The sequence below is a fragment of the Aethalodelphis obliquidens genome, unplaced genomic scaffold, assembly GCF_003676395.1.
Source record: "Aethalodelphis obliquidens isolate GAN/ISIS:26980383/991018 unplaced genomic scaffold, ASM367639v1 scaffold57, whole genome shotgun sequence".
Lineage (NCBI taxonomy): Eukaryota > Metazoa > Chordata > Mammalia > Artiodactyla > Delphinidae > Aethalodelphis > Aethalodelphis obliquidens.
The window spans coordinates 5,496,906-5,512,006 of NW_020838001.1; the positions used below are offsets into that span (position 1 = coordinate 5,496,906).

The window sequence follows — 15,101 nt, forward strand, 5'->3', positions numbered from 1 at the left end:
GTTGTCAGTTGCCATTTTAAACAGCTGCCTATTTTACAGTAATACTCTTTAGAAACAAATCTTAAGAATGAGAATTCTAGCTGGGTCCCAAATAGCTACTAACATTAACTTTTCAGCTGCATCTGATAAAGACAGGGAGCAAAGCCAAACTCAGTGCATTTTGCTCTCCTCCCACTTTCATTTCCCAAATAAATGAAAATTATTTTAAGTAAATTTCAAATATAAACTTGAAATGAATTATCCAAACTGAATGTATCTGCAAGCCTTCTTCAAATTTATTTTCAAATTTAATGACTATTATAGATTTTTTTATTCCTTCCCATTTTGACAGTATATCCTAATCCAGACATTTTGTGGCTTAACCATGTATTTCTAAAGTTAGTATTTTTCTCCTTTGCAAAACTTGTCAAAATTCAATGATTATTAGCTGTTAAGGGAGGGAGTATGGCATAAATTCAAAGAAAAACTTGAGATTTATAAAATGTTTTTAGAATTTTCAATAGTCTCGCAAGTAAGTCAAATTAACAGTTACCAAAATGTTCTCAGAATGAAATGCCTGGTTTTGATGTGACTAGAGAATATAACATAACAAGCTTGACATCACAGGCTTGATATCAGGGAGCCTTGATTTGACACCTCGCCAACAACAGAAATTGTAGACCCTTCCTGAGTGGTGTGCTGCCCGGCCAAACGTGAAGCACTTTACATGTACCAGTATCGCGATTACAGCATGAACTCTGGAGTCAGAGTCTCTGGGATTAGGACCCAGCTCCACTGCTTGATAGTTATGTGACCTTGGGAAAGTTACTTAACCTCTCTGCATGTTTGTTTCTTCATCTGTAAAATGGGGATGATAAGAAAGGTACCTAGCTCATAGGGTTTCTGTGAAAATGAAATTAATGTTCATAAAGCACCTAGAAAAATACCTGGCACATAATAAGTGCTAGACAAGTATTTTCTTTCATTATTATATTTGACCTTATTTACCTCTTGATCAGGGCTGGCTTCATGGCTGTGCTACCTGTGCAGTCACACTGGGCACCAGACTGAGAAGGGCCCCATGCTCGGTTTAATTCTCAGCTGCTGTCATCTTGAAATTCTTAATAACTCTTGAACAAAGGACCCTACGCTTACCTTTTGCACTGGGCCCCAAATATCCAGCACCTGGCCCTGCTCTTGAGGTAGATAGTGTTACTGTCCCCATTCCCCTACATCTGGCTGTGTGGCTTTGGACAAGCAACATCCTCAGTGTTCTCACCTGTAAACTATAAGTGTAACTACTGACCTGACAAGGCTCTTCTCGGGAGAATTAAATAAGATAACGTGTAAGCAGTGATTGGCATATACAAGTTCTCAGAAATATCTATTATTATTATTAATATTTATCTCAATAAAAAACTAACCCAACATTTCTTTACTTCTCCTATAAATACATAATCTTGCTTACAATTAAAATAAACTTTCCAGTGCAGTTAAAACTTTATTGAAAGTACAGAATAAAATCATAAAACTCATCTCTGGAAAAATTAAGATAAGTTTATGAGAGGAAAAGATCACATCTTTACTGTCATAGAAAGGCCTTATTAAAACTTGAGGTTTCTGTTAATCTTAAAACAAGTTCTTTGTTCTCTAAACCTAGACTAGAGAAGAATTCAGGTGACTTGAATTTGGGTGAGAACTGATACAACCCTGGGGAAATTTTTCAAATAAGTATATTATTAAAAAAAAAGTATGCTCAAAATCAAAACAAAGCACTGAAGACTACATCAATCCAAATATTTATTCATAATAAACATTACTAATTTCACAGTAAATGAATGAGGTATGACCCTTATACTATGAAGACAAAGGAAAATATAACTAAGAAGAAACTGCTGGACACTATCATTCATTTGCAACCTCTCAAAGTTAGGTTATTATTTTTTTTGTTACTAATAAGATACTCCATGCCTTAACATTACTTGTATTGTAGGAAGTAAATAGAATATTTCTGCAGACTTTGATGACATGTGTAAACATTTTTTTCAAACAAAATTTAAAAGTCAAAATAACACACATTCTTTTATGATTTACTTTAGAACATAGGATAGAAATTAGTCTCTACAGAGAAGGATAAAATAAAGCCTTCTGAAGAAAATTAGAGTGCAGCATTTTTTTGACAAAAAATACAATTGACGGAAATTATTTTATTAAGACCATATGTTCTTTCCACAACAGCATCCACTGCTGAAAACAAAACTAATGAAAAGCCTCTTGCAATCACAAGATATATTCTGATATATTTTTATATCCATCCTCCAAATTTTAATTTGTTGGGTAAGTACACTCTGGAAAGATAATCGGATGATAGGAAGGTCAAAGCTTGAATTTCTGCCTTCATTTTAGAGTCTGCCATTATTTCCATCTGTCAATAAAAGTAAAATATAATCATACCAGAGTCCTTTGCTACAGTTCTGTCAACTCAAACTGGTAAATCTAGATTTGTTTTATCCTCCAAAGCCATAGGCAATAACCTTTAGGTCAGCCGGAATATTCTGGAGCTGCTACAGCTAAAAATATTAGTATGGATTCCTTCAATAATTAGGAATGGTCTGGGATCTTTATAATTTCCTTCTCTCCTTTTTTCCCCCATGAATTATGATACAGCCATAGACAATGGGTATATAACTATGATGAGGATAAACTAGATCAGCTCCACCCAGCTGATCTTATCTATTAGCATTCACAATTCAATGTTTCTACAACCATTTACTGCTGAACAACACACACGTTTGTTGTTGGTTACATAAAAATTCAAGAAGGGGCTTCCCTGGTGGCGCAGTGGCTGGGAGTCCACCTGCCGATGCAGGGGACACGGGTTCGCGCCCCGGTCCGGGAGGATCCCACATGCCGCGGAGCCGCTGGGCCCGTGAGCCATGGCCGCTGGGCCTGCGCGTCCGGAGCATGTGCTCCGCAGCGGGAGAGGCCACAACAGTGAGAGGCCCGCGTACCGCAAAAAAAAAAAAAATTCAAGAAGGATAGTTCCAAAATATTACGTAAATAGCCACTGCTAAAGTAAAAGGCAATAAAACATACATTTGAATTTTAGAAAGAAACATACTTCTTTTCTCCAAAATGGTTGGCAAGTAATATAAGGTCTCTTCAGGACACTGTCAAGTTTCATTTGGTCCTGTTTAGTCAGTGGAATTAAAGTACCTTTAGGTATATTTAATCTGGAAAAAAACAGATGAAAGAAATCAGTAAAAACAAAGTGCTCCTGTAACTTTAAGGTCACATATATTTCATTTTTATTTATCATACTATTTCAAGAGACTCAGAAATAACAGATGTGAAAATTAGTACAGATCCACTTTTAAATACAGAATTTGGGGGATCTGGCATGTCTTAGACCAGCAAATGTTCAAGATCATAGCAGAAGTCTGTTTTAAGTTGTTGTTTTCTTTCATGCCACACTCACAGGACGATGACAGGAAGACAGACATTGGTTATAAAACAAATGCCGAGAACACTAACATCATGTGTATCAACACCAAGGCAGCCCCCAGAGCACCACAGTTTTGAAGCAGTGAGCGCCAGTATGTGTGGCCAGCAGCAAGATCCACTGTGGGATTTTAGGTTCCACTGAATACTTAATTCTCTGTAATTCATTGAGAATTTTCTGGGCCGAAGAAGTTAGTCTATCAATTTTCACTTATGCATTCATGCATGCACACAGACATACACACATCTATTTAGTTTAACACTTTTAAAAAGTAGATTGTAATTTTATCTTGGTATGTGTTTTAAAAATAGAACATGAGAGGTCCAGGATTTATGTTGTGAACTGCTTTTTGAAGTCACAAATCCTGGATTTCTCAGGAGAGCTCCAGTTTCAAACAGTCTTCTTCAATGTCCCCATAATTATGACCATTTGCCAGCGGCAGCTCCTGAATAGGATGACAATCTGATTGAAAGGGAGGCCGCGAGGGTTTCCCTTGAAGCCATGTGTGTGTTGCTATCAGACTTTTTTCTTTGATTGTACATTTATTTAGAGTGGCTTTTGAGGGCACTGCTGGAATTTATGAGATGCAGCTAGAGTTTCTTCAAGTTTTCCACCTCAGTAATCAGATCCTCTGTCCTAAGGTTGTGTTAGAAATGATATTCCTACGAACAGACGACCCCCAAGGGATTCTGACCATGACATGCACACTAAATTGACAAAACTTTGATTCACTAGAGCGAAAACATTCAAAAATCGAAAACGGAATGTTTTCTCTGGTGCCCTCATTTTGTTAGAAGCAGTGATTACCCAAAACCTGTTCCTATTCCATATTTATAAAATAAGCACCTGTTACCACGGTTTGCTCACTGCTTAAAGAAATCCAATAAATGTTTAATTTCATTCTCACTGGCTAATTAAAACGATAAAATATTTTAAAATATCACAATAGCAGAGATGAATAAAGTGATAACGTCTCATGCTGAAGGACAGATGGGCTCTTACTCTCCAGGGAAAACAAAATAATTATCCTATCCGGAGGGCAGTCAAAGCCTTAAAAATGTGCATACCCTTTGACCCAGCAATTCTGGGAATTCGGCCTATGGGACTAATTAAGGATACGGGGCAAAGATTTAGTTACAAGATGGTCCATCAAAGCACTATCCACTGGAACAGAGACGTGGAAACCACCCAAACTTTCAGCTGGAAGGGGCTGACTGAATAAACACACTCAGAGCTGGAACTCAGCAGAAGACATTCAAATGAGGTCTTAGGAATGTATTTATTGATAAGGAAAAGCGATCACATTGTGTTATGTGAGAAAAGCAGACTACAAAATAGAGTATGACTCCATTCTTTTGGAAGAAGTTATGGCAAGGCACGGCAAATAATCAACAGGGGTAAAGCTGTTCATCTGTAGGTGACTTTTGTTACTTAATGATATTTTTTCTATAATGAACATATAGATAATAAAAATGACAAAATTTAGAGTGCCCAACTTTAATCTTAAAATGAGATATTTAAATGAAGTTAAAATTTTAAATCTATGATAAAGTTAATTCATACGGCAAATGGTGTTGTCAATGATTACCATTTAACTAGATTCAATGTCTTCATACTGTCTAAGTATAAACAAAATTACTAAACACTTTAACCATAAAGGTAAAACAAAAAATGTCTTCTAGCTAGCTAAAGGTTCAATTAACCAAATATATTTAAGTATTTTAGCAGCTGAAACAGAAACATGGATAAATGTAATTCATAATTATATAATCCCGAGTCATTGGGAACACGGTAAGTAAAAACGGTTAAGTGCTTTCCCTGGTAGTGACTTTTTAGGCTGAGTGTTACATATTACAATGAATCATCATTTAAAATATCCTACTTCTGCTAACCGCCTAACCTTTTGATATCAGAAGGGAGGAGACCAAGCCATCTAATAGCTGGAACTGTGAGATTATGGGCTTCAAAAGACATAGCCTAAAATAGAGAGCAGAAGTGTATTAGCTAAGGTATGCAGAGAACTAGCATACGTGTTTTTGCAGCCAATGTTTTAACTTATTAGGAAGGACCAGTACTGAAGACTTCACACCCCCAGAGGCCACAGAAGTTAAGAAAATCACCAGGGGCTTAGCTAAACTTGACTTTCAGTGGAGGTTTTAAAACTGCTCTGTAGTATTTCTGTATTGGTTTTCTATAAAGTAAAACTACAGATGACCCCTCTGACCTGCATTTACTGTGGTTCGTTGATTCCATACCTTAACACCTTGCTCCACCATCCTTTTCATCTGCTATAAACATGTACATCAGGACACTCAAGGTGTACACCAATGGTTCCCAAACTTCACCATGTGTCAGAGTCACTTGGAGTGCCCACCCTTGGAAATCCAGACTCAGGAGGTCTGGATGGGGATCGAGATTTGCATTTCTAACAAGTTCCCAGGTGATGCTGATGTCCAGGACCACATTTTTGACAACCATTGTGTGGTAGTTGCAGTCTCCAGTGGTGAAGTTTGGTGATCTTCTCATTTCTCCTTATGGTTGGAATTGGAAAAGTCAGAATTCAAGGCTCTATATTTTCAGGGTATAACTGGTGATCAGTGTTGCTATGCTGAGGGCCCACAGTTACTTCAGCAGGCCAAGAAAGTGGAGGATAATTAATGCCTCTTGCCCACAGGTAATCACACTCTGTCATCTGCAGTCACACTGGTCATGTTGGAAGCTGGAATCACAGGTCTGAAATAGACTGGCCCTAGACTTAGGACAGTAGCTTCCCTGGTACATTTTGGGGGCCCTTAGCTTACTAGGGGTTGATAAGTAAATGCAGAAATCACTTCAGTGAATATAAAATATCTCAATAGTGAAAAAGGAAAAATATTTTTCTATACTTACCATAGATCCATACTTATAGATACACATTATTTCTATGCCTGTTAAAAGAAAGTTAACTTTAAAATTAGTCTTCTTGCATATTATAGGCTAGATAATTATACCTAACATCTGCAATTTTTATTTTTGTGGACATTACCAATGGAAAATTTATGGTTCAGTTTAATACAGTAAAAACAGCAACAAGTTGCCCCAAATGATTACAGTCATTCATTTTAATCTAATAATCATATTCTTTTAATTTTTTTTTTCAGCCACGCTGCACGGCATGTGGGATCTTAGCTCCCCAATCAGGGATTGAACCTGTGCCCACTGAAGTGCAAGTGCAGAGCCTTAACCACTGGATGGTCAGGGAAGTCCCAGAATATTTTATGAAAGTGTTCTATGAGCAGAAAAAGGCAACTACAGACATGATTTATCATGACTATTGTTTCAAATAGTCCAACAATCAATTACCATGTGGATCAGCATCTACAAGAGTGAAAGTAGGAATGTGAAATGTATCCCACAGCTTCTTGACTAAAAGTCTTGTGTTCAGATCAGGTACTCCCTTTCCCTAAAAGCAAGTATTGAAATCATTTAGTAGAATGAAACTGATAAAACTATATTCCTATTTTGTTAATAACTTAAAAGTTAGATCCCCTCACCTTAAATTTCAGGTGATGGAAGACTGGTTTTGACTGTGAAAAAATGTACACTATATACAACAGGGTGAAAAAGCCCACATAACTTCATACCTTTGACAATTATCCCAGTCCTAGAAAATAATCCTAAGGAAATAGTTCAGCAGAAACAGAGATAAGAAAAATCTGACATACATAAAGATGTCCACTGCAGGGTTATTTAACAGGACAGAAACTATGATAAATAGTCAAACTATCTCACAACAGGGACATGGGGAGGCAGCAGAGCACGGTGGTGATATGCACCAGCTTTGGGGCCAGACAGCCTGGGCTGGCATCTGGCTCTGCCACTTCTCAGCAGCATGAACCTGAAAGAGTCACGAAGACTCTCTGAAGTTGGGGCTTCTTAACACCTTATAAAATTACTATAGGAATTCAATTATTTAACAATTGTAAAGCATTTAAAAGAGTACCTGGCTTACATTCAGAATTTAATAAACCTAAGCAGCGGAAGAGTATTATGAAGTCATTAAAACAATAATTACGTGGAAAAGTAATTGAAAGAGCTTTACAACAGTGTTAGGAGAAAAAAGCAGAAAACCAAATGAAACATGGAGCAGAGAAGAAAGCAGGCAGAGAGAAGAATGGGCTTTCCACGCGAGCGCTCTGAGTTTGAACTCCCTCTCCGCCAATCATTAGCGGGTAAAGTTGGGTTGGTTTCTTGGTGTCTTTAGGCCGTGGTTTTATTTATAAAATTGGGATAAATATGCCTGCCACACAGTTATGGGACTAGAGTGACGTGGAGCTGAACTGCCTAAAACCCAGTCCTAGTTTTGACCAGCCTTAAGATTGTGGTAAAATACCTTCCTGGGTCCCATTGTCCTATTGTTAAAATGGGGATGATAATAATACCTACCTCACAAGGTTGGAGAGACTTTACACGTTGATATGTGAAAAACAGCACTAAAATGGGAACCCTTATTGTATCCAGTGCCCGGCAGAGCTCCTGGCACACCATGAGCACTTAGTGAATGCTAGTATATTTTAATTTTTTCCTTTGGGAACGACTACACATGTATGTGGTAGAGGACACCACAGAGGAGTACCAAAGGCTCCTTCCTAGCCTGGCCCTCGGTTCTCAGCTCCCCTCTGTAGAGACAGCTACTACAGGTCAGCTGCTTGTGGGTGTTTCATCATAGCAATGACAGCAATTATCAGTGGACACCATGATAGCACCAACACGTAGGTAGGCAAGGACTAGGAGGCAGCCTACAAGAGGAAAGACAAGGTAGAAAAAGAAATGTGACAGAGAGCCGAGCTTTACTTGCGTCTCCGATGCGCCAGTACCAGCCGTGATTCAAATGCCAACAGCTGAACAGAGGCCGCGGCCCGGGCAGCTTTCTCTGTCGGTAGTGGCTTGGCTTCCTATCAGCCCAGCAAGCATGCACTCTCACCAGGGAGGTGTGAAAGCGGAGGAGGACTGGACCAAAGCGTGAGCCACAGGACACCCCCGCTGAGAGATCACTTCAGGGGTTCAGGTAGCGCCTTTATTACTTATGAGCTCTCAGCCTGCATTTTCCATCTCAACCGTTCTCCCCTCACTTCAAACTGGGCAGAGGCCACTAGGATTTCCTGCTATCATCTCAAATTCATATTTCTAAAACTACATGCAACATCTTTCTGCCGCGAAGAGCTGAGCCTTCCCGCCAGTTGTCCTGTAGTATCGACGGTGACATCATGGTGAAGTTCCACACACCAGAGTCATTTTGACTCCTTCCCCACATCCCGTGGTCACCACGTCCTTTTGGATTTGCCTTGGAAATGCCCTTTGCTTAAGCCCTTTCTCCTTAATCATTCCCCTGGCATCCTTCCACCCAGGCAACCACCTGAGAGCCTCTGGACAGGCTCCCCAAATCCCGTTATGATGTTCTTCGTCTAACTGACGACGCTGCCGCACTAATCCGTCACTTCCTTTCTCACCAATCCACTTTTGTAAGCACCTGATATTTACACTATATCAGGATGCCTCCTGGGGGGGCGTTATTTGGTTTCAGTCAGATTTGAGGATGGTTAAATAAACACCTTGGAAATTCTTGTTCTATAATCCCAAAGGATGCATCATATTGATAACAGAATGCTGTCCAAGCTTATGGATGATGTTATAAACCCCTCTTACCAATCACCAATGTAGTGTGTTAGTTTTGGAATTGTGGTAAAGGTAGATAATATACCGTAACCATGATGCATGGAGACATTTTGGTGCAAAAACTGTCATCTAGGAGCCGCTGAAATGTCGCATCTTTTTCTACAATTAATAGAAATTTTGCATCTGTAATTAAATCTGTGAAGTTAAGGCTGATAAATTTAAGGCACGTGTATTTCAATTTAACCACTAACTAAATAACAGTTATATTTGAAGGTAAACAGATATCTATTCACACACAGTATTTAGATATCTGTCTCTCCTACTAGATGGTGAGCTCCTAAAAGGATCTTTAAAAAGGGACCATGGTGTGCTCATCTTGACCACTACAGGGTTTGGCTTGTTGGTTACACGTTATGAAGGCTTGATTTATCAAAGTCATGGATGAATGAACATTCTAGACGTTTAAATAGTTTTCCCAAAGGATACTCTGAATTCCTTGAATATTAGATGGCACAGCAACAGCCTAAGTTAACAAAACAAGACAGTTTTTATTTTAAATAAATAGCAAGTTTAACGACATTTAAAAATTTATCACAAAAATCCTATATTTTCATTAAAAAAATACACCTGTTATCAGAGGTCTATGCCTCAGTAAAAAAAATAGTAGGACACAGATTTACTTTTCAGTAAGAAAACTGACATATGACCTAAACTACTTCCCAGAAGGTGAGAATTTCTTGGAAATTTTATAGATATGTGGCTTAAAAAGCAGAAACAGATGAAGGAAAGACTTCCTTATGCAGGATCTCATAGGTGTCATTCTCCTCTTTCCAAAATGGTGAGCTGGCCCTTTCCAAACTTCTGTGCTAGTTCAGTACTGGGGGCTTTCTACATACCAAGCCTAACAAATAGTTTAGTAACACACATTAATTTCAGAACCAGAGAATTTCATGAAGATTACATAAATAACCATGCTAAAATGGTCAGGTCACACTCTACCTGAAAACAACAGTGCATTTTAAAAAGGAATGTGTACGTTTGTTTCTTTCAATATGACATTTGGCAAGTGGCATGTTTTGAAACTATGTAATGTACAACCCAGTACAGCATATACATATTCATCGATTTTATTCTAAAATCTTAAGCTCCAAACTACGTAACAAGGCAGTAAATAAAATGCATTTCAAAAACAAACGATCTGAAATGGAGTTAAAACACGTGAAAACATTAATGATGCTTACTGTGGCACATGCACAATTCACCTTGGTGCCGTCTTCCTCGATATACCTTAAATCGCCAGCAATTAAACCTTTTGATGTAGATAACTGAAAAAATAATAGACATATCTGAAACCTCTCTCTTGAGTTTACTTTATGCCTCTGAGTCCCTTCTCATGTTCACCTCTTAATTATATGTATTTTGGCCCAGACTGGAATTTAAGAAATAAAGGAGAAAATGTGTAAGAGCGTTTAGAAATGAAAAATATTTGATAATTCATCTGTCTTGGTTCATTTATCCAAGGGAATACAATGAGAATAGATTATTTAAATTCACAGTGAGAAAAACGTAGTATCAAAAATATGGAAAGAAGGCACAGATTACATTTATTCTTCTATTACAACTTTTGTATGTTTTGTCTTAAAATGTTTTGTATTAAATGCTACTTACTATATGCAGACTTCTCCTCGGCACTTTTAACATACAGGAAATGTCATTGATAATATTGTCCACAACAGTCTGGTTACCAAAGAGTTGGCTGTCGGTGTAATATATGTCTCTATGAAAATTTTAAAAATATATATTTTAATTAACCATATTCTCTTTGAATATAAGTATTGGAGTATTAATTGAAGAAAGCTTTAACTGGATGAAGGCAACATATTAGCAAAGTAGTTTATGACCCATAGCCTAGTTTTATGTAACTTTTCAAAACATATAATGAAAGTTAATGCCACTAAATCTCACACTGCATTTTAAAGAGTAATTTATTAGCACAATGTACTTACCGTTTGGTTGCGTAAGTGTTGCTCTGTACTAATTTATAAATCATGGACAATATTTTAAGAATTAGCGCTGGAAAATAAGATGCAATAAACAAGTTACTCATCATTTTTCTTACAAATTCAAAACATACTGCTATCAAGGATTTTAACTGTCCTCAGTTACTTTACACAATATTACAAAATTTATCTTCCCAAAATAGAAGTGTTAAGTACAGAATAATAATTGCCTGACGAATCAGATAAAATTAATTGCTCTATGTACAGCAAAATTGAGAGAATACTTTTCCACTGAATCATGCATCTTGAAAATTTCTTTTGAAATAATACTTCCATGGTTATTAACAATGCAAAATTCTATAAATTTATTTCAAGTACAGGGTGGCCTATTAAAGAACAAGTAAAATTATTTAGCTAGGAAAAACTATAACCCAGAAGGTAACCAAAATTATTTATTTTACTACAGAAAGCTAAGAAAGATTAATTTACCAAAAGTTTTAACTGATTTTGGTGAATCACTTTTGATTTTTCTTGTGGTACAATGAGATACCATGTGAAGACCCACAGAATCTTCAAACCTGTCATTTTGTTTAAAGCAAGGGAATAGAATAAAAAAGAATTAACTTTTGAACACCAAACAATATACACTCAATGTCCTCTTCCGAACATCATTTAAATCCCTGTTTCTTCTCAATGTAAGCACTGATATATTATATTATGATAATCTCGTTTATAAGCTTAGATAATTCCAGGTGGTAATTAGGTAATTAGCTTTGCAACATACAGAGGCACTAAAAGCAAGTGTGTAAAATACATGAATTAAATACCTTTAATTATGATGTGTGTGTGTATGTATGTATTTCTTTCCCAGGAAGATATTTAGGGTATGTGAACTATTACCAAATATTTCACAATTTTATTAGCATTTTGCTCATTTTCTTGATGGGTTTATTTAATTCATTGGTTTACTTAATAATTTTACTCAATTTAATAATAAGTTTTGAAATGTTTTGTTTAATTTACCCCCAAAGTTACAGTAAATGAAATAACAATTTATACTAGGCTGTTAAATTGAACTGCCAAGCCTGTCCTAAAGGTGGCAGAAGGCACCAGGCAAATAGGCCAGGTGACAGTTGCTTCAAGATCCAGCTTGCAAAATATGATTCAAAACTTTACAGTTACATTAATTACATTGATCATAAAAGAATACTTAGTGCCTAAAGAGCCTTAAAATTACTTTAATTCTGTTTCTGTAACTCTTAGTGAAGACTATTCTTGTAGTGTTTTTCATTATTACGTGGTAAGTGTCTACAGGTTGACGATCTGAAAGCAACAAACTATGTGACTAGGTTCCAGGACTTTGATAAAGCTGTTTGCTGATCTTACCCTCTTGGACACAGGACTTAGCAGGGGGAGATGTGCTAGGGGCAAGAGCCATCAAAATATGCTCTATGTTCAGGATACGTTTATTTTGGTCTCAGTATCAGGACTGGTTGTAGCTCCCCTGAGCAAGTGGTTTGCTTTTGCAGTATAGATGAGAATTCCACTGGTGTTATTTCCCCCTTTTGAGTGCTAGAAAGCTTAGATCCAAGTCTGGAGCCTATTTTTAGCAGGACTGTGAGACTTTATCATATGCATTTTGAATTCTAACCCCTTTCGGTGCTCCACTTTTTGTTCCTAGCATTGTTTTCCCTTTGCCTTATCTTTCACACCTACTTCTACTTTATAAAACCTGCCTGTATGGTGTGTATTTTGTAAACTTCCTTAGATCTTTTTGGCAAGGTAAAGGCAATAAAAAGAATTAAATCCAACTAGAACTCGAACTCAAACTCAAATAATGACATAGATACTGCATTTAAAAGTAAAAAATGCAAAATGCCCACTTTATATTTTCCCAGCTTGATCTGTTGTCTATTGTGAATGCAGGTGCTTCATTTCTTGCCAAGCTTGTGATTATGTCTTGGATAACATTTTCTATAGCTGCAAGAACCTCAGAACTGAAACAATAAATACACCATGATTCAGTCTTAATTCTAAATTAGACCTTTACAGTATGTAACATTTCCCCAGGTCAATATTAAAGTAATTTTTAGTTTCATTGGTTGTTTTTTAAGACTAGGTGATACATGTCAATAATATTCTCTCCCACTAAATTTTTAGAACAGTAATGCATTAAAACCACAACTGTATTTATAGTGGTGAATTACAGAAAAATTTCATTTGCTTGTAATTTTACTTCTCAATTACCAATTGAAGTAATATCTCCCTTTTAAATTAATGACTAGGCAATTTATAAATATATTTTTATCTACTCTTCGTATCAACCTACTTTAAATACAAAATCATTGACTTGAAATACTACTGATAAATCTTTTAATTAAAATTGATGTAATACTTGCTTTAATTTCCCCAAAATGCAAAGCGAAAATATTTCAAAAGAAAAACTTCGTGCTGTAGCACGTTACCTTAATTGATCTCATGCCATAAATCAGCCCTTTTGAATTTTAGTGACACAAAAAGAAAAAAGTTTAATCACTACCATAAAGGGACTTGGCAACTACTACACCACAGAAAATTATTAAGACTTAGCCCAGTTTTCTGTCAGCTGACTTTTAATTTCACAAGCCATCAGCTTCAAAAAATGTTATTCTGTTATAAACACCGTAAGAATATTGCCTAGGAAGGGAACTCATATTAAATCTAGAAAATGCACAAAATGTAGTGTTCTAATTTCCACAGAAACATCAGCGTTTTCATGGAAAATGCATGTATCAGAAAATAAATTTTAAAACATTCCATATTTTCTAATAACAGGATGCAAAACCTGATTCAAATATCTCATTTTTCCAGCCTGGAAAAAAAAAGTCACGATAACATTATGACCAACTTTAAAACAACCAGATTTACATCTGAAATGTAAAAAGGGACTTCCATCCCTTTCTTTCCTTTACTCTCAATTCTCCCTTCAACTAAATCCTATTGTAAAAAAATTTTTGTGGGTTTTTCTGGCTTTTTGGTTTTTTGGTAGTTGGTTTGGGCTTAAAAGTAAAAGGCAGTAATTTGTTTAAGTGAAAAAGTTTGCTGATAAATGGGAAAAGCAGATCAAGGAAGCAGAACAACAGAGCATTTCAAGTAAAAGTGGTGAATAATGTAAACATAATTTCGGTAGTTAACTCTAAGCTGGGCAGCTGGAGATCCCGTAACTGATGTTATCAGCACCGCACTCTGAGCTAACCTCTAACTGCTCTAACCGATTTAAAGAAGTGTACATTCTCTTCACTTCGAGGTCAAAAACCCCATTGTCTCACTAGAAACCATTTAAAATGTGTTGACTTCCTCGTTCATTTTGATAAAACACACTTACTGAGAACTCACAACACGGATCTTCCCCTCTTCCAAAAAAAAAAAAAGCCTGAAAACTTCTAAAGTTAAATTTTTACACTTTTTTTTTTTTAAACAAACACAAGGGCAAACTGTGCCCTAAACTGTTAGGATTTCAAGAAACTCGTGAACCCAGCTGTGGAGATGCTCCTGGACCATTCTAGAGGGGGAACATTCTAGAAGACATGGGGGGAGGGGGGTCTGTCACCAGGCTTTCTGAGTTCAAAATAAGTTAACAGCAGAGAAAGGGGGTCGCTAAACAAGGGCCTTTCTCGGGGTTCAGGGTTGGCGGGCCCAACAGGCTTCACCCTGTGGCCGCCACAGTGGGAGACGGGAAGGGGGCCCAGCATTTCCCCACAGAACACCTCAAGCCCGGCTGCACCGAGGAAGCTTTGCGCCAAGTCCCGGTGTCTGCGCCCCAGAAGGCGCCCTCATACCTAGTGGCCAGGCGCGTCCCCCCGCCAGCGGGCTCCCCGCCACCTTTCCTCAGGGCGGCCAGCAGGGAAGCCCTGTGCTGGTCCAAAACCTGGAAGAACGAGGCCTCAGGACCTCTGGGTGCAAAGGCCATGAGGACCGCCCGGCAG

The 15,101-nt window shown here is 37.3% G+C and overlaps 1 protein-coding gene across 2 annotated transcripts; it reads right to left on the reverse strand.

The window, feature by feature from the left end:
* Positions 1 to 1,762: 1,762 nt before the first annotated feature.
* SPO11 (SPO11 initiator of meiotic double strand breaks) lies at positions 1,763 to 15,093 on the reverse strand. 2 transcript variants are annotated; one of them, XM_027086637.1, is made up of 13 exons: positions 14,955 to 15,093; positions 13,020 to 13,133; positions 11,626 to 11,714; positions 11,143 to 11,209; positions 10,805 to 10,913; positions 10,378 to 10,461; positions 9,623 to 9,659; positions 9,222 to 9,331; positions 6,824 to 6,923; positions 6,371 to 6,408; positions 5,382 to 5,458; positions 3,101 to 3,212; positions 1,771 to 2,404 (listed from the first exon to the last, which is right to left on the reverse strand). In XM_027086637.1, exons 1-13 carry the CDS (start codon positions 15,083 to 15,085, stop codon positions 2,285 to 2,287), a joined length of 1,188 nt encoding a protein of 395 aa, XP_026942438.1. In that variant the 5' UTR covers positions 15,086 to 15,093; the 3' UTR covers positions 1,771 to 2,284. The 2 variants fall into 2 exon arrangements, with proteins under 2 accessions (XP_026942439.1, XP_026942438.1); XM_027086638.1 differs by lacking the exon at positions 13,020 to 13,133 and having other exon boundaries at positions 1,763 to 2,404.
* Between the last annotated feature and the right edge of the window lie 8 nt (positions 15,094 to 15,101).